Source organism: Ascaphus truei, chromosome 2 (assembly GCF_040206685.1).
Source record: "Ascaphus truei isolate aAscTru1 chromosome 2, aAscTru1.hap1, whole genome shotgun sequence".
NCBI classification, from domain to species: Eukaryota; Metazoa; Chordata; class Amphibia; order Anura; family Ascaphidae; genus Ascaphus; species Ascaphus truei.
The window spans coordinates 76,168,119-76,192,526 of NC_134484.1; the positions used below are offsets into that span (position 1 = coordinate 76,168,119).

The 24,408-nt window shown below is 42.2% G+C and overlaps 1 protein-coding gene across 1 annotated transcript in view; it reads right to left on the reverse strand.

Annotated features, from left to right (window-relative positions):
• SLC26A7 (solute carrier family 26 member 7) overlaps positions 1 to 24,408 on the reverse strand; it is a 70,777-nt gene extending 46,369 nt beyond the window's left edge. The window contains exons 1-5 of the mRNA XM_075582822.1: positions 24,019 to 24,408; positions 16,914 to 17,024; positions 16,111 to 16,280; positions 5,843 to 6,007; positions 888 to 1,040 (exon numbers count right to left, since the gene is read on the reverse strand). Coding sequence (XP_075438937.1) covers positions 888 to 1,040; positions 5,843 to 6,007; positions 16,111 to 16,280; positions 16,914 to 17,024; positions 24,019 to 24,325 — 906 coding nt within the window. The 5' untranslated portion in view covers positions 24,326 to 24,408. The remainder of the gene's footprint in view (positions 1 to 887; positions 1,041 to 5,842; positions 6,008 to 16,110; positions 16,281 to 16,913; positions 17,025 to 24,018) is intronic.

A 24,408-nucleotide genomic window follows, 5' to 3' on the forward strand; every position in this document is an offset into this window, starting at 1 on the left:
TTTAAGGTGGGAGAGGGCTTTAGATACAGAGGGGGTAGAAAGAAGACATCCTTGAGAAGAACGCAAGAGTCGGGATGGTGCATAGCAAGAAATTAGGGCTGAGATGTAAGGAGGGGCAGAATAGTGTAAAGCTTTAAAAGTGAGGAGGAGACTTGAGTGTGAGATGCAGTATTTGATTGGAAGCCAGGAGAAGGATTTCAGGAGGGGAGACGCGGAGACAGAGTTAGGAAAAAGTAGAGCGATTCTGGCAGCAGCGTTTAGGATAGATTGTAGAGGAGACAGATGAGAGGCAGGAAGGCTGGACAGCAGGAGGTTACAGTAATCAAGACGGGAAAGAAAGAGGGCCTGAGTCAGAGTTTTAGCAGTCGAGCAACAGAGGAACGGGTGTATCTTTGTGATATTGCGGAGGAATATATTTTATTTACTATTTTCTCTTACTTTCCTTCTCTACCTCATCTGCCTTAGATTGTTATCTTGGATTTTACATCTGTGTTATACTCATGGAATCTTATGTACAGTAAATCAGTATTGCTGACCTGAGGAAGAGAAAGAACTCTTGGAAGCTTGCCCTAAAATATCAATTGTTAGTCCAAATAAAAAAGGTATCACCTAATACTGAAGTACCTATTTTATACACATACTGTATGTAAAAGATATAAATACTAAATAATGTGCGTTATGAGAGTGAAAAAGGACACTGGCCAAAATGTGATGGTTCTCTGTAGTACCAAACTTCAATTTGTTTTGAGAAACATTTACATAATTTAGAAAGAAAGGTTTATTTTCTGTTCTAATAGAAAAAGTTCAAGTTTACCCTATTAATCCCCCTCACTCCCAATACACATACACACTATGTTCCCATTCAAGAGCGCATATGCAGTACTCACCAAAATCAGATCAATTGGAATTACTATTTTAATTATACTTTTGAATTTTTGATTCAGCTGTTTTACCAGAAGAAGCACCACAATGCAGAGTATGGATAAAAGCATCACTTCTATTTGAATCATTCTGATGTTGTTAAATATGTAGGTATATGTCTGCAATACACAAACACGAGAAGCACTGTGAGTCACAAGGGAAACATATGCTAAATGGACAAAAAGTACATATATATATATAGCTATTGTAATTAAAGGTATTAGTCATAAATGGAATGGGTATACAAAGCTACAGTGTAGAGGAATAGGAAGAGAGATATTAATGCAATGACTGTTGCTGCTGTACATTTACTAAGATAGCAGCGTTTATTTCGACAATTTAACTCACTGAGTGATTGAAGAAGGTGTAACTGCACTGAGACTGAAGATAATTACATTATTTTACATGACTATTCCCTAGTCAGGGCCATGGTAAAGATGTCCATTCAAGAAAAAGTATCAGAGAAGAAGTAGGCGATGAAGATTCAAGACAAATAAAGGGCTTATTCTAGTAGCTACGATAACTTTGCTGCCACCGAACGGTTTGTCATTTGTGTTATCGCGGTATCCAGAAAGAATCAGAAAACATTTCCACAAGTCTGAAACCGTGAGGTAGGAAAATGCCAATACTATACGGGAGAGCAGCTATGGTATCTCAGCTGCTCTCTAAGTTCTTCCCTGTGCGATCTGGCCGCAGTCTATAAGAGCTGAATAGAAAGCTGCACAGAGAGCCGCATCTCCCTGCACAGAGACAGATCAACACCGAGAAATTACAGACCTGTAAGCCTGACTTCAATAGTAGGGAAACTACTTTAAGGTTTAATACGGGATAATATTCAGGAATACCTAATGGAAAACAAAATTATTAGTAATAGTCAGCATGGATTTATGAAGGATAGATCTTGCCAAACTAACCTTATTTGTTTCTTTGAGGAGGTAAGTAGGAATTTAGACCAGGGTAATGCAGTTGATGTGGTCTACTTAGATTTTGCAAAGGCTTTTGATACGGTTTCACACAAGAGGTTGGTGTACAAAATAAAGAAAATTGGACTCAGTAATAATATATGCACCTGGATTGAAAACTGGTTAAAGGACAGACAACAGAGGGTTGTCATAAATGGAACTTTTTCAGGTTGGGCTAAAGTCGTGAGTGGAGTACCTCAAGGATCGGTACTGGGACCCCTGCTTTTTAACTTGTTTATTAATGACCTTGAGGTTGGGATCGAGAGCAAAGTCTCCATCTTTGCTGATGATACTAAATTGTGTAAGGTCCTAGAATCAGAGCAGGATGTAATTTCTCTTCAGAAGGACTTGGAGAGACTGTAAACGTGGGCAGGTAAATGGAAAATTAGTTTTAATACAGATAAATGTAAGGTTATGCATTTGGGATGCAAGAATAAAAAGGCGACTTACAAATTAAATGGAGATATATTGGGGAATCCTTGATGGAGAAGGATTTAGGAGTGCTTGTAGACGGCAGGCTTAGCAATAGTGCCCAATATCATGCAATAGCTGCAAAGGCAAACAAGATCTTATCTTCCATCAAACGGGCAATGGATGGAAGGGAAGTAAACAAAATTATGCCCCTTTACAAAGCACTAGTAAGACCACACCTTGAATATGGAGTACAATTTTGGGCACCAATCCTAAGAAAAGACATTATGGAACTAGAGAGAGTGCAGAGAAGAGCCACCAAATTAATAAAGGGGATGGACAATCTAACTTATGAGGAAAGGCTAGCTAAATTAGATTTATTTACAATAGAAAAGAGGCACCTAAAGGGGATATGATAACTATATACAAATATATTCGGGGACAATACAAGGAGCTTTCAAAAGAGCTATTCATCCCACGGGCAGTACTAAGGACTCGGGCCATCCCTTAAGGTTGGAGGAAAGGAAATTTCACCAGCAACAAAGGAAAGGGTTCTTTACAGTAAGGGCAGTTAAAATGTGGAATTCATTACCCATGGAGACTGTGATGGCCGATACAATAGATTTGTTCAAAAAAAGGTTGGACATCTTTTTAGATGGGAAAGGTATACAGGGATATACCAAATAACTATACATGGGAAGGATGTTGATTCAGGGATTAATCCGATTGCCAATTCTTGGAGTCAGGAAGGAATTAATTTTTCCCCTTAATGTGGTTTTTTGTTTGCCTTCCTATGGATCAATAAGTAAGTATAGATATAGGATAAAGTATCTGTTGTCTAAATTTAGCATAGGTTGAACTTGATGGACCTATGTCTTTTTTCAACCTCATCTGTAACTATGTAACTATATAACAGTAACTATGTAACTATGTAACTATGTAACTCTTAGGCCACATTTATAGTGCCGGCGACTCGACCGATGACGTTGCCGTCGCCACTGGCAAAAGTTAAACTTTACTTTTTAGCGACGTCGCTGGCGACAAGGCCAGTGACACCACGAAGGGGGCAGGGCAGAGTGCAGTAGGCGCTCTGTGATTGGTGTAGAGACAGTCACATGTGGTGACTGTCCCAAAATCAAATTTTCGTGGCATCACAATTTTTGGTCGCTCCGTCACGCTTTCTATAAGCGCATGCAACTGATTCAATGTATTTGTTTTTCGCGCGGCGGCGCTGTCACCGAGCAGACTTACAGGCGATCGCAGTGTTTTTATTATTTACATTTTAATAACAGTGTACGGTAGCAGGGGGTCTCTGGAGCAGAGCAGCATTGATTTCAGGTCCGGGGACCCCCTGCTTCCCGAGTTACAGGCCCTAGTATAGGGTGCTGGTATCTCCTATGCGTTTAAATGTCCCGGTCACACGACGCAGAAGATTTAAACATTGCAGGAGGATACCGGCACTCCATAGCAGGACCTGTATCTCAGAAAGCAGGGGGTCTCCGGGGCTGAAATTAATGCGATTCTGCTCTGGAAGACCCCCTGCTCCCGCACACAAGTATTCAAATGTAAATAAAAACAGCTTCATTATCTTGGCAGCTAGCCACTAAGGCTATGAAGGGGTTAAACCTGAGTACCTGTTTTTTTGGGGTACAGGGGGTGGGTGAAGGGGGTAGTTTCCCCATGGTGGGTGATTAGGCCTGCCAGGAAGGTTGCGGGGGGAGTTAACCCCTTCACTAACATAGCAGTGGTAACCGCTATGGTAATGAAGGGGTTAACCACTCCTGCTACCCACCCGAAAGGCCTAATCACCCACTCTTGGGGCAACTGCCCACTTAACCCAATCCCTCTACCCCTAAGAAACATTGTAAAATACAACAACCCTACCACCCACGTCCTCTGGGTACCGAGACATGGAGGTAGTTGCCCTGGTGAGGATGGTTAGGTGTCCCGGGTGGGTAGTGGCGGCAGGGGGTTAACCCTCAATTACTATAGTGGTTACTAAACGCTAAGGTGATTAAGGGGTTAGTGGCCATTAGTTTGTTTTTTGATTGTAATGTTGCTGCCTACAGAGGACAAGGACGCAAACGACGGTGATGAGGACGGCCTTCATCCTGGCAGGGGTAAGTAGAACTTTTATTTACTATATGCTGGCTGGATAATGTTTTATTTAATGAGGAAATTAGCTATTATCCAGATCTGGATACATTATTGTACTGTATATGCTAGGGTGGTGAGGGAGTTGTTGGGGGTAGAAGTGGTGCCCATTCATTGCTATTGGGATTAACTTTGCTCCCATAGGGCATAGGTAACCACACTGGCACTCAATGGGTGTATTGGCTAGTATTGTGTTTTAATGTTTATTGTGGGTAGCGTGTGTGGGTGAAGGTAGTATTTGGCCCATGGTGGGTGTTTATGCCTACCGGGTGGGTAGCAGGAGGGGTTAACCCCTTCATTACCTCAGCGGTAGTAACCGCTATGGTAATTAAGGGGTTAACTCCTCCCGCAAGGCCTAAATACCCACCATTGGACAAATATGACTTTCACCCACCCCCACTACCCACAATAACCTGGGCACTAGTATTTAACCCCTTCACTGCCTTAGCGGATAGCCGCTAAGGTTATAAAGCTGCCTGTAAATTTATTTGCATTGGATTGAAGCCGGGGGTCTCCGGAGCTGGTATTAATACATATCAGCTTCAGAGACTCCTGGCTTCAATCTGATGCAGGAAAAAATAAAAAAAATTCCCCTAAATCCTACTCACATATCCCATCTCGCCACCCTTGGGGTGCCGAGATTACATTTGTGAGGAGCTCGCTAGGTGAGAGCCTCGAGGTTCTCATCAGAGCTACTAGAATAGGGTGATTTCTCAAAAAACACGAGTTGGAGCTCTTTTCGAGCTCCTGCTCGATGTATTTGAGCAGGAGCAAGACCGCTCAGCGAGATGCACTTCCGGTACAAGTTTGGCAGGTCATCAGAGCTTTCTTAATAGCAAACTTGCCAAATCGTACGGGAAGTGCGCAAAAATAATAATAACAGTTTGTGCTTGTATAGAGCTACTGTTTTTAATGTAGCTCTTTACAGAGACTTTTTGCAGACAATCTATGTTTTTTATGTCTGAGGCACAGGGAGATAAAGTGACTTGCCCAAGGTCACAAGGAGCCAACACTAGGAATTGAATCAGGTTCCCCTGCTTCAAACAAACACAGTGCCAGTATCTTTACTCACTGAGCCACTCCATCTCTCTGGAGCTTGACGAGTTAGTTATCAAAGCTACTAGGTCCCATAGTGTTGAAGGACAGTGGGAGAAGAAATGTCTAGATTTTAAAGGGGAAGAGCACAGTAATACATACAGTACATCACCCCATTCACAGGCTTCAGCCAGATAACTCTGCAAATTCATCTTTTAATAACAGCATTAGGTGCCAGAACTATATTATTAAATTATGAAAGGCTGAGGGCCCTATTTAATAAACTAAGATAATGCAAACTTTTGCTGCACTCTGAACATCATGTCAAAAACATACAATACAATATGCATAAAACTTACATAGAACATTCCCAATGGCCTTGACATATAAGGCACTTTTATTCCTAATAGATACTTCACTTGGGATGTCACCACGTGCGTAGCTGCTCCTGTTGTCATTGAGCTTACCACAGGTTCTGACAAGATCAAAGTTGCACTACCCAAATGCAACACAAACATTGATACCTAAAACAAATATACATATGTTAGATCCATTTAAATAAACTTGAACAGTACCAAGTATGAGATCAATATAATTCACGGCCACGGTATGGATATCCAGATAGAGGTTTCCGTCCACATAAAAAAAGATCTCTCCCTCTAACTATCTCCTATGAAGCAGATGATTTTTGATCTAAACCCAAGTTCACTGACTAGTAACCATTGTCTTTGAATTAGGTGCTCGTGAAGGGGCGAGGCTAATATGTTATTGAACTTGCTGGCAATAACACCTGCTACACCTGTTGGGCTGTATTTTGTTTACTATCCACCAAGATCGTTCTGTCCTCACCTTCCAGACATATCTAAAAACTCACCTTTTATAATGAAGCATACTCCATAACACAATTAAACAATCCACAACACTTATCCTTATTCCTCAACTGCACCAATTTCTCCCAGTGTTCACTTTTATGTTTTATGCACTTATCAAGGTTTGTACTATTCTCTGCTGTGTTGTGTTTTGTTTTATAATGGCCTTATAAATGGGGATGATTCAATATGTACCATAAATGGCCCAATCGGCAATGTCGGCACATATAGAATCAGCCCTAAAGTGTTGTATCAAAGTTTGGACGTAACATATATACAGTAAATACAAATATTCAATACAATATAATTCTTTATAAAATGTTTTACCAGGAAGTAATACATTGAGAGTTACCTCTCATCTTCAAGTATGTCCGGGGCACAGAGTTAAGACAAATAATACTATACATGGTTCAAATACAGTTACATAAGTGAACAGGGTATACATTATATACAAGACATAGCATGCACAGTTAGAGATAATATATATCATAGGCGTATGTAACAGTTACAGACCAGATTAAAATGTGAGAGCTTTATTTTTGAAAGAACTTAGACTGGTGGTGGCTGTGAGAGTCTCCGGTACATTGTTTCAGTTTTGGGGTGCACGGTAAGAGAAGGAGGAGCGGCCGGATACTTTTCTGAATCTTGGGACCATGAACAGTCTTTTGGAGTCAGATCTCAGATGATAAGTGCTGCATGTGGTAGGGGTGAGGAGCTTGTTCAGATAGATGGGTAGCTTGCCCAGGAAATATTTGAAGGCAAGACAGGAAAGATTAACTTTGCGCCTAGTCTCAAGTGATGATCAATCTAGTTCTTTGAGCATTTCGCAGTGATGTGTGTTGTAGTTGCATTGGAGAACAAAACGGCATATAGAATTGTAGAGGGTGTCAAGTTTGCTAAGGTGGGTTTGGGGTGCCGAACTGTATACTATGTCCCCATAGTTGATAAATGGCATTAGCATCTGCTGTGCAATACGCTTTCTGACCAGCATACTTAGGGAGGATTTGTTCCTGTAAATTACACCTAGTTTGGCATAGGTTTTGGATGTCAGGGTATCCCTGTGCATCACAAATGTTAAATGGGAGTCAAACCATATGCCCAAGTATTTAAAACTACTAACAGGAGTTAGGGTGGTGTTAGCGTTGGTTCTGATCTGGAGCTCAGTCATTGGAAGCTTTACAAATTTAGCCTTGGTCCCAAATACCATTGTTACAGTCTTGTCGGTATTTAGAAAGTTTGTTTTGGGAAATCCAATTATCAAGTCTCAAAAAGTCAGAAAGGTAATATAAAACAGCTTGCCAATCAAATCTCAAAATAAATACGGATTTCTAAATTAAAAGAATCAGATTTTTGAGTCAGAATACAGTCTCTCTGGTGTGGAACTTCTGGACAGAACTAACAGTTAGATTTCAGACTGGATAATAGCGACGTAGGATTTGGGTGTGTGACTGGACCTACGTGGTATTTGCATTCTTGGGAACTGATCACCCCCAGAAATCAAACACATGGATATTTTGGGAAATATGTTCAAAAGTACAGTGCAAGTCAATTCACAATTGATTTGCACCTCCTGTGATTGGTCAGTTTTTATTCTTGCAAGAGCAATGTTAACAGTGTAATAAAAAGGATGATAAGGTAAAATTAGGAAACATTCTGTCAATGTTTGCTATGATGTATTCCATAGCCAACTAGGCTAACCTAAAGTGGGCTGAACAACAACTAAAAAGAACTTGATAAAGAAAGATCAGAATTAAAGGTGCTTGCAGAAAGTAAATACATAGCTGAAGAGGAAAGTAAAAAATTGGCTAAAGAGCTACTAGCACTCCAAAAGGAACTTGCTGAAGAAAAATTACTAGTAAAAGTACTCGCAGAGAATGACCAAACACAGAATTCTAACTAATTGTGAAGAGATGCTGTGTACAATTGAGATATTCTATGAGGAAAAACAGGAGCTGCAGGAAGCTTTGGACTCTTGCCAGACTAAGGGCCTCATGCAGTAAGCCCCGATAAGGCTTTTTCGGCATTTTATAGCCGTTTTTTGCCCTCCTGATTCAGTAAGCCCCGATAAGTGGGAATTATCGGCAACTTTTCTTCCGAAAAAAAAAATTTCGCCACCCGGCTGCCGATAAGCCACTTATCGGGACTTTTTTTTCCCGCCTGAATTCAGTAAGCCCCGATCAGCTTTTTGGTGCTGATCGGCAGGCCAGATTGGAGATTTTATGGCCAATCCAGCCCGCCAACTAAAGTTGGCAACTTGCTGAAGGAGAAGCATCGGCAAGGGCGACACTTAGGAAAAATCAGCCCTTTTTCCTGCCTGTGATTGATGCCGGGGGTCTCCGGAGCTGATACCCGCACCGGAGCCCCCCAGCATGCATCCGAGGCAGGAAAAAGGCATTTAAAAGCCACTTCATTACCTTAGCGGCTAACCGCTAAGGCAATGAAGGGGTTAACCCACCGTGCCAGCGTTATTGTGGGTAGCGGGGATGGGTGAGGGGGGTATTTGGCCCTGGGTGTGAGTTTAGGACTTGCGGGGGGGATGCGGGGGCACTTAACCCCTTCACGACCGTAGCGGTTAATACCGCTACGGTCCTGAAGGGATTAAGGCCTCCCGCTACCCACCCGCAAGCCCTAAACAACCACCGTTGGGGCTAATGCCCCCTTCACACACCCCCACTACCCACAATAATAAAAAAAAACACACCCCAGCCCCACAATAACGAATTAAATAATTAATTAAATAATTATATATATATATATATATATATATATATATATATATATATATATACCCAACAACACCTATACCCCCCTAACATACAGTATAGTAATGGGCAGAATGACTATTATCCACAAATGGATAATAGTGCAGTTGTCCATTTACAATACATACACAACAATAAAGACTTTAAATACATATAGCACTCACCCATGTCCCACTGCCACGATGAAGGCCATCCTCATCTTCATCCTGCCCATGCCCCATCCGCTTCTGCAAAACAAACACAAGAATTACAACATCCAAATTAATGTCCCCTAACCCCTTAATCACCATAGCGGTTATTAACCGCTACAGTTATTATTGGGGTTAAGACACCATCACCCACATACCCTCCCCCACAAAGCCCCCCAACCACCCTCACCCAATACCCACAGGGGAGTCCTACCAAATACCCTTGGGCCTAATACCCCCTCCCCCAGCACATACAGTACAATAATGTGCCAAATAACTATTATCCACATAGGGATAATACATTATTTGGCCATTATTAAACACATTCAATAACGTTAAAATGTAAAGAAACTTGTACTAACCTCATCAATAAGAAGTCTCCGTCGCCAGCATCATCCTTGGGGTCCGTTGCCAACATTAGAAATAGCCACAACATTTCAATATCATTAACATAACACTGAACCCCTTAATCACCTTATCGGGTACTAACCTGAAAGGTAATTAAGGGGTGAAGCCATCCTGCAATGCCTACAACAGTTATGCATAACATCCTCAGTGAAATAAAAACCAATTGCCTAACCAAATTCCATTTAATCATTCAATCTGTAGGCTCACATGCCTCATAAAACATTGCATTTACAGTGTATACATGTAGCATAACATGTAAACTGCATGTACACGCTGCAAATCAATGTTAACAATACAATAATGCCACTCAAATCGCCATACATCACAAGAAGTATATTATTTAATACAATAAACTCACCATCAATGAATTACCACACATCAATTACATCCCTAAACAATTAAAATACCATCCATACCAATTACACAATGAACTAAAGCTATCCTAACAGAGAACAACTTCAAAACATAGTCAAAAGTACACCAACAATTACAATATAATAAAGCAAGGCTTTCCATATCCTACTGTACGGCCTGGAAGCCCAAAACTTACATCTGTCTAAAAATAAAATACATTTAGCACACATCAATGCATAGCCACAATGATTAACAATACAGAATTAGAAGCTTTAACAACACTATCATTTCTTACCCTGTATATATATCTGTACACATACATACAGACATACATACAGTGGGAAGAAATGATATGCATTGTAAAAAATGAAAACATGAAAAAGCAACACAAAAAACAGTTACATTAAGTACATTTCTTTATTTAACTTACCATTACTTGCCCCCACCGACTCCCGTTGATCAGCTTACTCACGAACCAATCCACGACACCATCCACGACACCATCCAGGAACAAATCCACGACACAATCCAGGAACAAATCCACGAACCAAACCAGGAACCAATCCAAGAACAAGTGCAGGAACCAATCCAGGAAGCAAGCCACGAAGAAATCCAAGAAACAATCCACGACACGATCCAGGAACAGGAACCCATAAAAGAAAAAAAACATAACAAATTAAACATTAAAATAATAAAACATGACAATCAAGGGTTGTACTAGTTTTATTCTTAGTGAATCTGTATTACAATACCTTGTTCCGGGGTCTTCTTGACGTCCGGTGCCACGCCCTGGTCTTCAATCTTCAGGAGGAGGTCCGTCCTCCTCGGCATCTGCCTTCAAAATGAGACGACATAGGCTTTTATAGGCCTATGACGTCACATTTGTCGTCATATGGTTCCCACGGCCCTGATTGGGCCGTGAAAACCATGTGTTTTGGCCGATGTAAAAAAATTGATGACGTCACTTAAAGGCAATGCCAGCACAGCCAATCAGAATGGCTTTGCTGCTATTGCCTTTAAGAAAACGTCATGAAATGACACATGGCCGGACTCACATGGTACTTGAACCAATCAGAGTAGGGATGGAGTTCCCACGCTCTGATTGGCTGGCTTACCATGTGAGTCCGGCCATGTGTCATTTCATGACGTTTTCTTAAAGGCAATAGCAGCAAAGCCATTCTGATTGGCTGTGCTGGCATTGCCTTTAAGTGACGTCATCAATTTTTTTACATCGGCCAAAACACATGGTTTTCACGGCCCAATCAGGGCCGTGGGAACCATATGACGACAAATGTGACGTCATAGGCCTATAAAAGCCTATGTCGTCTCATTTTGAAGGCAGATGCCGGTTGAGGACGGACCTCCTCCTGAAGATTGAAGACCAGGGCGTGGCACCGGACGTCAAGAAGACCCCGGAACAAGGTATTGTAATACAGATTCACTAAGAATAAAACTAGTACAACCCTTGATTGTCATGTTTTATTATTTTAATGTTTAATTTGTTATGTTTTTTTTCTTTTATGGGTTCCTGTTCCTGGATCGTGTCGTGGATTGTTTCTTGGATTTCTTCGTGGCTTGCTTCCTGGATTGGTTCCTGCACTTGTTCTTGGATTGGTTCCTGGTTTGGTTCGTGGATTTGTTCCTGGATTGTGTCGTGGATTTGTTCCTGGATGGTGTCGTGGATGGTGTCGTGGATTGGTTCGTGAGTAAGCTGATCAACGGGAGTCGGTGGGGGCAAGTAATGGTAAGTTAAATAAAGAAATGTACTTAATGTAACTGTTTTTTGTGTTGCTTTTTCATGTTTTCATTTTTTACAATGCATATCATTTCTTCCCACTGTATGTATGTCTGTATGTATGTGTACAGATATATATACAGGGTAAGAAATGATAGTGTTGTTAAAGCTTCTAATTCTGTATTGTTAATCATTGTGGCTATGCATTGATGTGTGCTAAATGTATTTTATTTTTAGACAGATGTAAGTTTTGGGCTTCCAGGCCGTACAGTAGGATATGGAAAGCCTTGCTTTATTATATTGTAATTGTTGGTGTACTTTTGACTATGTTTTGAAGTTGTTCTCTGTTAGGATAGCTTTAGTTCATTGTGTAATTGGTATGGATGGTATTTTAATTGTTTAGGGATGTAATTGATGTGTGGTAATTCATTGATGGTGAGTTTATTGTATTAAATAATATACTTCTTGTGATGTATGGCGATTTGAGTGGCATTATTGTATTGTTAACATTGATTTGCAGCGTGTACATGCAGTTTACATGTTATGCTACATGTATACACTGTAAATGCAATGTTTTATGAGGCATGTGAGCCTACAGATTGAATGATTAAATGGAATTTGGTTAGGCAATTGGTTTTTATTTCACTGAGGATGTTATGCATAACTGTTGTAGGCATTGCAGGATGGCTTCACCCCTTAATTACCTTTCAGGTTAGTACCCGATAAGGTGATTAAGGGGTTCAGTGTTATGTTAATGATATTGAAATGTTGTGGCTATTTCTAATGTTGGCAACGGACCCCAAGGATGATGCTGGCGACGGAGACTTCTTATTGATGAGGTTAGTACAAGTTTCTTTACATTTTAACGTTATTGAATGTGTTTAATAATGGCCAAATAATGTATTATCCCTATGTGGATAATAGTTATTTGGCACATTATTGTACTGTATGTGCTGGGGGAGGGGGTATTAGGCCCAAGGGTATTTGGTAGGACTCCCCTGTGGGTATTGGGTGAGGGTGGTTGGGGGGCTTTGTGGGGGAGGGTATGTGGGTGATGGTGTCTTAACCCCAATAATAACTGTAGCGGTTAATAACCGCTATGGTGATTAAGGGGTTAGGGGACATTAATTTGGATGTTGTAATTCTTGTGTTTGTTTTGCAGAAGCGGATGGGGCATGGGCAGGATGAAGATGAGGATGGCCTTCATCGTGGCAGTGGGACATGGGTGAGTGCTATATGTATTTAAAGTCTTTATTGTTGTGTATGTATTGTAAATGGACAACTGCACTATTATCCATTTGTGGATAATAGTCATTCTGCCCATTACTATACTGTATGTTGTGTATTGATGCTATGTTTATTGGGGGCATTTGTCCCCAATAAACATGCTACTATGCGTTAACCCCTTCATTGCCTTAGCGGCTATCCGCTATGGTAATGAAGCAGCATTAATGTATTTTAATAATATTGTGCGGAAGCAGGAGGCCCCCTGAGCTGAAGCGCATTTATTTGTGGCTCAGAGACCCCCTGCCTCCCGAGTTACAGGCCCCGGTTTGGGCCATCGGTTACAGTGTGGACGCCATGTTTATTGCGGGGACGCTATAAACATGGCGGCGACACTGCCACCCGATGACACATACCAGGGCCTGTAACTCGGGAAGCAGGGGGTCCCTGCTCCACAAAGCAATGCGGTTCAGCTCAGGGGACCCCCTGCTCACTGTACAGTATAATTAAAAAGACATTCATGCTGCTTCATTACCGTTGCACATAGCCGCCAAGGTAAGGAACGAGTCTTTATTGATGTGTGTGTGTTTTATTTATACTGTACATGTGCAGAGGGTCTCCGGAGCAGAACAGCGTTGGTTTGAGGTCCGGGGACCCCCTGCCCCCCGAGATACAGGCCCCTTTATGGGGTGCCGGTATCCATAAAGGAGCCTGTATCTCGGGGGGCAGGGGGTCCCCGGACCTCAAACCAACGCGGTTCAGCTCCGAAGACCCCCTGCACATGTACACTATGAATAAAAGTTGTTTTTAAATACTTTTTTTGGTGCCGAAGTTTGCGCTGAGAGAGCGGCTTGTCTCTCTCAGCTGCAAACATCTATCGGCACCAAAGGCTTATCGGGAGCCTTATCGGGAGCCAGGCTGTATCGCCACAGCTCATCGGCAGCTTTGCTTTCGCAGTGCTTCAGCAGGGATCGGAAGAATTCGGCCCTTACTGAATACTGCGAGGGCAAATCGCCCAAAAAAAACATTTTCGCAATTCGTGCCGAAAATTTTGTATCGGGGCTTACTGCATGAGGCCCTAAGTGTGATTTAAGAGAGTGAATAGTTTCTACCCTAAACATGCAACTTACAGAAAAGACAGAGAGACAGGTTAGGATCCAATTTGAGACCTCTCTCATACCTTCTGACCCTAGCCCTCTTACACCCTCTGCTCCTTCTTTACCCTGTGCAACTGTTCAGCATTCAACACCCAAAGACTCAGACATTCAAGGGACATGTACACCTTTATTACAAACATTAGGCATGGACAACCTGACTCGGGTCATCAAGAAAATTGGGACAGTGTTGGGAGTGGGGCTGATAGTGAAAACTTTGATGCCGACAAATATCGGGGTCATAGAAAAGTGAAGAATAGATCTATGTCAGAGATCACACAGCTGAAGCTGTTATTGGGCATTTTTTACTCTACAGTACTTTGCCAGTTTCACAGATCATGCAGTATTTTGACTCAGCAGTGGTCTCGTAGTTAAATCAAATCTGTCATTGTAATGTTCACGTAAATGTATAACTTGATGTAGAGTTATGTGATACATTATTCCCAAGTGGGGTCGTTGGTCTTTTCACCAGGGGGAGAATGTGGCCAGTTCCCCCTCTGGGTTCCCCATGTCCCCCTTACTTACCTCCCAATCTGCTGCGGAAGGGCGCGGGTGCATCCGGTGGTTGCAGGGGAGACAGGGACAGGTGCTGATAGTTGCGGGGAGTAGTTGTAGGCATTGCGGCAGTTAGATAGGTGACCAAGTTTCCGGAGGCTCCCTTTGCAGGGCGCCATGTTTCTAATGTGCGTGCATGCGCAGACGGTTTGTGCATGCGGAAAGAGATTGTGGGGCCATTACACATGCGCATATACGAAGTAGAGTCAGACAGCGGAGGACATGTTAATTGTAACTCCGCAGGGAAACTACAATCCCCAGTTTTTGCTGCAGCCAATCGCGCGTCCGGATTCCCCTTCAAATTAGTAGATACATTTGGCACGCCAGAAACCGCGCCAGTCGGAGCTGGGACAAGAAAAGGGTAGGGTGCGTGTGCAGGGTGTCTATGGCCCCTGCACTAGGCCAGGGACGCCCTTAGGTCCCGATTCCCCTAAGCTTTTGGTTGCTGCAGGGACAGGCCCATTAGATAGGGACACTGCCCCTGTAGTGCAAGTGTGAGAGATACAGCCAGGATGCGGCGACGAACTGGCAATCTGATGGTCTGGGACCAGATCACCCCACAGATAAGAGACTCTCTTCATGGTGGGACACTCCAGCTGGACACCACCCCACGTGGATGCGGACTCATCGCTGACGACGAAGGCGTGGGACCAGGCGGCTTCCCCTTGTCTTTAGTTGGCGCTACCAGGTGCTGGAGCCCCGGCAGGTATCATCATATCACCAAGGGCACCAACAAATCACACTTTAGTTGTGGGCAGCACTGTCGCACACATTGGGTGGGTTGACTTTTATGGACACCAGGGTGGTTGGGTGCCCAGGGGCACCTCAGTACCTTGGGGTATATCCCATGAGGGTGTGGAAACTGTGTTGGAGGGCACTGTAGGGTTATGGCCGTGTGTGGCCTATTTGGTGTGGGTGTTATATTGTTATTACTTTTCATATGCATGCAGTAAACGGTTATCTTTATCAGTGTGTATTATTGCATTGGGTCCTGTGTCAGGTTATCCAACATAGTTAGGATCCCCCACAAGTGGAGGCGCTGTCACCAGACAAATCAGGCATACCCCAGGCTCCCAGCAGCGGAGGTTCAGGCCTCCTGTGAGCTACAAGTAACGCACCTCACACACAGTAGCCACCATATCTCCCATAGGGTGGGGGAAAGTGCGCTACATACGTTAATGGGATTTGTGTCAACTAACTGTTATGCAGGAGATGTAAGTAAGAGGTTGCATCACTACTTCTATACCTACAATTTGAAACTACTTGGCCTCACTTCTCTCCTATTGTATATTCAAGCTACTCTTGTATCATGTTATTACATAAGAGAGACGTACTCTATTAATTATTATACATTCAGCCACCTTAAAAAGGTACCTACTTGAATAATTCCTCCTAAAAATGTAACAGCTGCAGCAACTTCTATTCTTTGCATTTCAAAATCAGATATACCCAGAACACCCAGAGAGCTATTGGTGACATTGCCATTATTTGGAGAAACAAGCCGTTCAACTGCACCTGCAGATATCATGGATGTGATAGCAAATGTTCCTGCAATGCACACAAAAACAAGCAATTAGTGCCAGATAACAGTTAGTTCATGGGTATTTCAATAATGTGCAAACTGTAACATTAAAGTGTAACACATGGCAAGCCGAGGATGCCTGCATATTTTTTTTAATGTATAAAGACATAAGAGAATACATTATACATGAACTGTAAGATGAACAAAGAAAATATGCCCTTGAAGTCATGAGTGGGAAGCCACCAAACACTTGGTATGTGAGCATGTGTGTTACCATTGACTTTTCTGCACATAAAATCCCCTGTGAATTGAAATAGGAGAGATATGGGGAGATAAGACGTCCTACTATCGGGAACCCAAAATGCAAACATTTGAAGAGAGTTGCCAATCATAATATAAATGTGGTCACCTTAACTTTTACACTGCTGAGATGCTGAATTGCAGGCTCTTTAAGTAGGAAAATGTTCCATGAGGTATTGTTTATATAAACTCTTTACTGTTTCTCAGGTTATAAAAGTACTTCAGTGGGATTTTTTCCATTAAGTTATTTTAATAGATGAACTGGGCAATTATATAATATATGTTCAAACTGAAGTAATATTCGAATCAATCCACCCAATTGAGCGACACCTATTTACTTAGCTGTTGTTAAGATTTACCTGTAGAAACATGGCGGCCCATTCCAAATATTGCATATATTAATGGAGGAAACAGGGAACCATATAATCCAAACACTGGGTGGACCGATGACATAAGAGCAAATGCCAGGCCTGCAATTAGAGAGCATGCTTTGTAACAAGTAGTATATTAACTACTATGACTGTAATTGTATTTATGTAATTTGAAGTTATTTAATTCTCAGTGTGCTTGAATATACAACATGCAAATGTTGACCAGCTCAGTGGTACCATTGTTGTGTGCTGGTAACATAGAATAGAAAGAGTACAAACATTCGTGGCACATGAGAATGTATAAAAAGGACTCACTGTTTCACTATATCAATGTGCTTTGAAAAATAATGTTAGTTGCTTTATGTTGTTAAAATGAAGTAGCAGCACAGTTTATGCCAAAATATACAGAAACGAAAAAAGATGCATTATAGCAAACTCTACATGAAATGTGTGCAATACTGTAAAGAAAAACAAACATTTAGGCCCAGATCCACAGCGGTCTGTTTACTCGGGACATAATCAAAATCATTAATTAGCATAGGCTTAACAGCCTTAATACCATTTTAAGTTAGCATTGCCTCACGTTAGCTTGACATACAGTAACATGACTTGCGTCAATACCTAAAGGGGGCATTTCTCCCATCCAGACCCTCAAATATTCTATTACCTTGCCTTTTGATTGTGAATTATTGGGAGTTGCAACCTTTGGGTAATGTTTCTCTTGTGCCTGTTCTGCACATTTCAAAAGCGATATTCAGTATTCCTAAGGCTGTTCTGCATATTCTAAATGTATACACAACATTTTAAGATTTACTGTTGATGGCAAATACCAGACGAGCATACAGATGCAGCGGCCGTTATCCGATCATTTCTCGAAATGGATTTCGAGATTTTCCCGAGATTCTTTCAAAATGTTCCGCGGCAAACTAACGGCCCATCGGATTAACACAGCAGGGGTTCCTGCTGTGTAAATCCTACCGGGGTCTGCCTGTCTGTAAGAGACAATAAGTGATAGGCTGAATCAGTTACTCTAACAGCGCGCCTCTCACAGGCGATCACGGGGGTTTTATTTTATTTTAAACATTACAATAATGTAGCAGGGGGTCTCCACAGCTGAACCGCATTGATTTCAGGTCCGGGGACCCCATACTTCCCGAGATACAGGCCTTGCTATGGGCTGCCGGTATCTCTGCCATGTTAAAATCCTGTGGGTCACGTGACCATGGGATCTAAAAGCAGAGGGATACCGGCACCCCATAACGGGGTCTGTATTTCGGGAAGTAGGGGGTCCCCAGGCTGAAATCAACTTTGTTCAGCTCAGGAGACCCCCTGCTCACGCACACTATAAATTAAAATAAAATGTAAGCAGCTTTATTACTCCTACTGGGCATGGGAGTGCCACCATGCCAGTCAATTTTTTTTTATTGTGCTCACAGAGGACAAGGACGGTCATAAGGATGAGGACAGCCTTCATCCTGGCAGGGGTAAGTGCCAGTTTAACTTACTTTATGCTGCCGATTTATGTTTTATTTTAAATGGGCAAATGCACTATTATCCATATCTGGATAATAGTACTTTTGCCCATTACTGTACTGTAAGTGTTAGGGGGGTTGTTGAAGGTACAGGGGGTGTGTTGTGCATTGGTACATTGGGTAGTAGGTGTTTTAAATGTCTATTGTGGGTAGAGGGATTGAGTGAAGGGGGTAGTTACCACAGGGTGGGTGGTCAGGCCTCGGTGTGTAGTGGGAGGGGTTAACCCTTTCATTACCATAGCGGCTACTACCGCTAAGGTAATGAAGGGTTAACCCCTTCCAATGCCCACCCGAGAGGCCTAACCAACCATCCTGGGGATATTACCCCCTTCACTCACCCCCTCTGCCCCCAATAAACCAGGTAGTCTGCCTTAACCCCTTCATTGCCTTAGCTGTTAGCCGCTAAGGTAATGAAGCTGCTTATATTTTATTTTTATTTATAGTGTGCGTGAGCAGGGGATCTCCTGGGCTGAACAATTGATTGATTTCAGCCTCAGGGACCCCCTACTTCCCCAGATACAGGCCCCGGTCTGGGGTGCCGGTATCCCACTGCTCTGTTTAGATACCACGTGGATTTTAACATGGCGGGGATAGCGGCACCCCATTCCGGGCCTGTGTCCCAGGAAGTAGGGGGTCCCCGAGGCTGAAATCAACTTTGTTCAGCTCAGGAGACCCCCTGCTCACGCACACTATGAATAAAAAGAAAAAGTAAGCAGCTACATTACCTTAGCAGCAATCCGCTAAGGTAATGAATTTTTATTGGGGGGTGGGGGTGTTTGATACTAGTGTGCGTGACAAGCGGTCTCCTAAACTGAACAATGTTGATTTCAGCCTCGGTGACCCCCTACTTCCCGAGATACAGGCCTTGTTATGGGGTGCCGGTATCCCTCTGCTTTGTTTAGATCCCACGGTCACGTGACCCACAAAATGTTAACATGGCGGTGATACCGGTACCCCATAACGGGGCCTATATTTCGGGAAGTAGGGTGTCCCCGGACCTGAAATCAATGTGGTACAGCTCCGGAGACCCCCTGCTACATTACTGTAATATTTTAAATTAAATAAAAAAACCCTGATCGCCTGTGAGAGGCACGCAGTTAGAGTGACTGATTCAGCCTCTCTCTTACTGCGCGTCTTTTACGTACCGGTAAACCCCGGTAGGATTAACACAGCACGATCTCGGACCACCACGCGGCACAATGCAGGATTTACCCAGGTAAATGATCGAATAATGGCTGCTGCATCTGCACTCACACCGCAGAATACTGAATACTCAGAATGTGCCTTGGTGAGCTGGAACAGGTAGGATTAGAATTGTATTGAAAAAGACACAGAAGCGCACCAAGGGTTAAGGAAGATGTATTAAACAATTGGTATAATAAAAAGTAGAAACTTACACATCATAATAAAAATGTCCAGTAGCGGTCAGTGCATGAATGGTGGATCCAGGGGGATGGGTAGGCGCAGGAGGTATTGCCTGATGTTTGCAGTTCAGTCCCACGCGCTGGGGCTGGCTTGCCCGGAAAGGCTCAGATCTTTCTTCCGGGTTGCGGCTGTCGCAGGACCCGTATGGAGCTGCCCTCCGATCGCCTGTATACTTCACGTCCCACTCGAGCAGGTAAAACCAGCTCAAAGCTTCATAAGAAGCTGGGACTGGTACAACCAAACGTCTGGACACCAACAAGTACTGTATAAACTCCGCAACGCATTTCACACTATTCAGTGCTTCATCAGGCATATAGAGACACCTATGGGGGGGCCTTTTATGCAGACACTCCGATCCAATTACCCACTTAATAAATTAAATAAAATAACTAGATGTAAGCAAGCTGGAAGTGTATGTAAACACTTACCTAAGGAAATGGGATGATTACTAGTGTGTGTATAAATCCACAACACAAAGGTACCATATATAAATCAATTGAGAGGAGTGTTAAAGTCCCATACTGCTGAAGGCTTTCCCTGTAGGTGTTAAAAACATGCTTAATCATACATAAATAGTATCACTAAGCCACAATTAATACCATAGTTAACATAAAAGGTAAAAAATAAAAAATAAGGGATTGAATATAGGGAAACGAAGAATAAGTGGGGTGGTGAAATCCCAGGGAAGAAGGGAAAAGGGGGGAAATGGGGGGGGGAAACAGGGGGGGGGGAGGGGGGAAACAGAAAGGGATAGGAGAAAGGAGGAGGGGTAAGGGAAATAAAATGGGGGGAGAAGGGAGGGGGGGAGGGGGGGAAAGAGAAGGGGGGGATGGAGAGATAGGGGGGGGAAGAAAGAGAGAGAGGGGGGGGGAAAGGGAGGGGGAGGAGAGGGGAAAGAAAAGAAGAAAGGAAGAGGGGGGGGAGAGAATAGAGGAAGGGGGGGGGAGGGATAAGAAGAAACAGAAAGGAAAACCCAGAAGTGAGAGGGAAAAGGGGGGGGGGATGAGGAGGGGGAGGAGGGGAGGGAGAGTGGGGGGGTGGGGAAGAAACCTTTATTAGGGGAGGGAAGAACCTTGAGGTAAATAATACAAAGAATGACGCAACCAAAATCCCAATTATCTTAAAAAAGGTGTCAGTTCAACATAGTCATTAAGCCCCCCTGGGTGTTTCGACTGTAGTGTAAAGATCCAAAACTGCTCTCTTTTGGCAATTTGTAGGTCCCTATCTCCTGCCCTCACGTCACCTATAATCCTCTCAATCCCCATATATTGTACACCCACTGTACTACAATTGTGTACATCTTTAAAATGATCTAATAAGTGAGTAAGGGGTTTGGAGGTTGCTTCTAATTTAGGGATATTGGAAATGTTGCGTAAGTGCTCCATAATGCGTATTTTTAAATTACGCTTGGTTCTGCCCACGTATTGCAGTCCACAGCTGCATTGCAGAATGTACACTACATACGTGGACAGACAATCAATGTAGTTGGAGATTTTGTATTCAAGCCCTGTGACAAATGATTGAAAAGATTTGTTAGTTAACATTTTTGGGCAAATCTTGCATTTAGTGCATCTATAATTACCAACCACTCCCAATGTGTCCCTCAAATCCTTTTTCCTAGATTTATCAGTGCCCTTTAATAAACTAGGGGCAAGGATAGTTTTGAGCGTTTGTGCCCTTTTAAAAACAATGGGTGGTTTTTTGGTAAGAAATTCTTTTAAAATGGGATCCATAAGTAGGATATGCCAATGTTTTGACAAAATCCCTTTTATAGATTTGTGTGATTGATTAAATTTGATGACAAAAAAAGGTGTTTCTTGTTTGGCTTTGATGTATTCCACAGTATTGGACTCTGTGGTATTTACATCAATAGCTGGTTGACCGATAAGGTGAAAAAAATGTGAACTAGCGCTAAAGTGTAAATCACAGTGTGATATTTAAAAATAACTTCTAATAAAGGATGGCTGCTCGGTGATACTGCCAGTACTAACAGAATAACAAAAAATAGAGAAAAACCTGGCGCCAAATTGTCAGTGGCATGTCCTGAACTCCTCAAGGGATCCGCATACTTGCTCGACAGACCATGCAAAGAAAAAAACACAAACAAACAAAAATCATAGCGCAACACTGTAGGGTGAGCAGTACTGCACTAATGTACACAGACAATTAAGAATCCTAGCGACAATTAAAACAACTATTTATTAAAAAGAACTATGCCAAGACAGGTGATGTAGTGATTTGGTACTAATGACATACACGCTGTTTTAATTATAAACGATCAATTAATTTTAATTGGCTAGGGTTTATTAATGTGTCACTAAGTATCATTGTTTTCAGCCCCTGAGGAAGTAGAGTGACATCTACGAAACGCGTAGGGCTAGTGGCACTGCCACTGTTTGACTGGCTTTGGACGTTCATGGTCATTTGGCATTGGAGCCCTGCTTTCCCTTCAGCCTGCCAGCTGTCCCTTTAAGGCCACGGGTAATATCGCACGCGGGCGCGCAGAGACTTCCCGTTGCTCCGGAGGAGGAAGTGAGGCGTGTGTCTACACGCGGTGCAGAGCTGTGGACCCCGCACATCAGCCTCCACGGCCGGAGCTGTTCCGGCTACCATCGCAGGGACTGACTGGAGTTTGAGCCGCAACGGAGCAGAGACATCACCCGGCAGGGAGACCATCTCTATCTAGGACTTGTTCCTACCAATGCGAGTTTAAGCCTTGCTGTCTGTAAGTAGGGCTCCAATTTTTGTGTCCCAGATGACCTGCGGTTCTTTGTATTTGCCATTGCCTGTCTTGGCATAGTTCTTTTTAATAAATAGTTGTTTTAATTGTCGCTAGGATTCTTAATTGTCTGTGTACATTAGTGCAGTACTGCTCACCCTACAGTGTTGCGCAATGATTTTTGTTTGTTTGTGTTTTTTTCTTTGCATGGTCTGTCGAGCAAGTGTGCGGATCCCTTGAGGAGTTCAGGACATTCCACTGACAATTTGGTTGACCGATAAGGATATTTTGTTTCTTTTTCATGATCTCTTGTTTTTTCTTATTCTTTTTTTAATAGAGATTCTCTATTTTTGTTCAAAGCTTTACGGTAGGATTCAGAGATAAGCTCCTCTTGATAGGCCTTTTGTCTAAAGCGCTCTATGAGAACCTTGGACTGTTCCTTAAATGTATCAATGTTTGCACAGTTTCTTCTAATGCGAAGAAACTGGCTGTAAGGAATATTAGTGATATATTTCTTCTCATGTCCGCTTTCAGGGTGTAAATAAGAGTTGACATTTGTTTCTTTAAAGATGGTTTTAGTTAAGAGTGAATCCACCTGCGTGTAAATAGTCAGGATTAGAATTGTATACAAAAGCCTTTTTAAACCTGCTGCAAAGTGGCATGGGCAGAAAAACTGGAGGACACTTTATGCAACGTAATTACAGGCTTTGTGTAGGTTACTTTGCCCAGTATACCAATATGATATAATAGTAGTATACTATTAGAAATACTCAACTAAATATGTACGTACTGTATTTGTGTGCTATTTATTTATTTATAAAAATGTTTTACCAGGAAGTAATACATTGAGAGTTATCTCTCGTTCTCAAGTATGTGCTGAGCACAGTTATGACGTCAATACATGGTTACATTTAAATACTGATGTATGTTTTTCACACATATGACCTTTCCAAAGTCAGTGCGACTGTTTCAATATTTGAACTTACTTTATGTGTATAAATTAAAAAGACTGTACAAGCTAAAAACACAAATTGGTTGAAGTTTTTCCGTGATTTGTCTTGATTGTTTGCACTAATTGTGCGGCTATTACCCGAGTTAGGTACAATAAGTACTACTATATCTGTAAATCTAATTGCAAAAATATGACACACACCCCCCCACCCAATTATAATAGCATAATATTATACAATATTAATGACCGGACTACCATCAAGATGATCTAAAATAAATAATAATAATAATAATATTAGATGGTTTACATAATAGATATTAATGCCAAAAAAATGAGAGAGAGAGAGAGACCCTTGTATAGGGAAGGCATTAACAGACTAACGATATACTAACATCTTCCACGTGTCTATGCATATACAATACATTACAAGTACTTCCAACATGGAGAATATGATAGTTACATTACCTTGTGCCACTTGCTGAACCGTCAGCATCATCCCCGACACTGTATCTGGAAGCAGATTCTCCTGCAGGCGGTATTTGGGAGCCCACTCTAATATGGGCATCCTTCTTTTCCACCACAGTCTCACATCTGAGAAGCTAAGGGTGGAAATCCGTACCCAAGTCAAAGATATCATTTTTGTATTTCTTTTTGACCCTGGCATGTTTTTGATATAGAAAGTTGCAAAAGGGACAAAAAAATATATATCCTGGCAGTCTTTTAAATGTACAAAAGAAAAAAAACAACCTAGATAAACATAAAAGTTTACCATAATGTTATTTACAGATTTACGCCTGTGAAAAGTAAGTAAGAAATCTCCTAATCTGACATTTCCTGATTTGCTGTGACATGTTG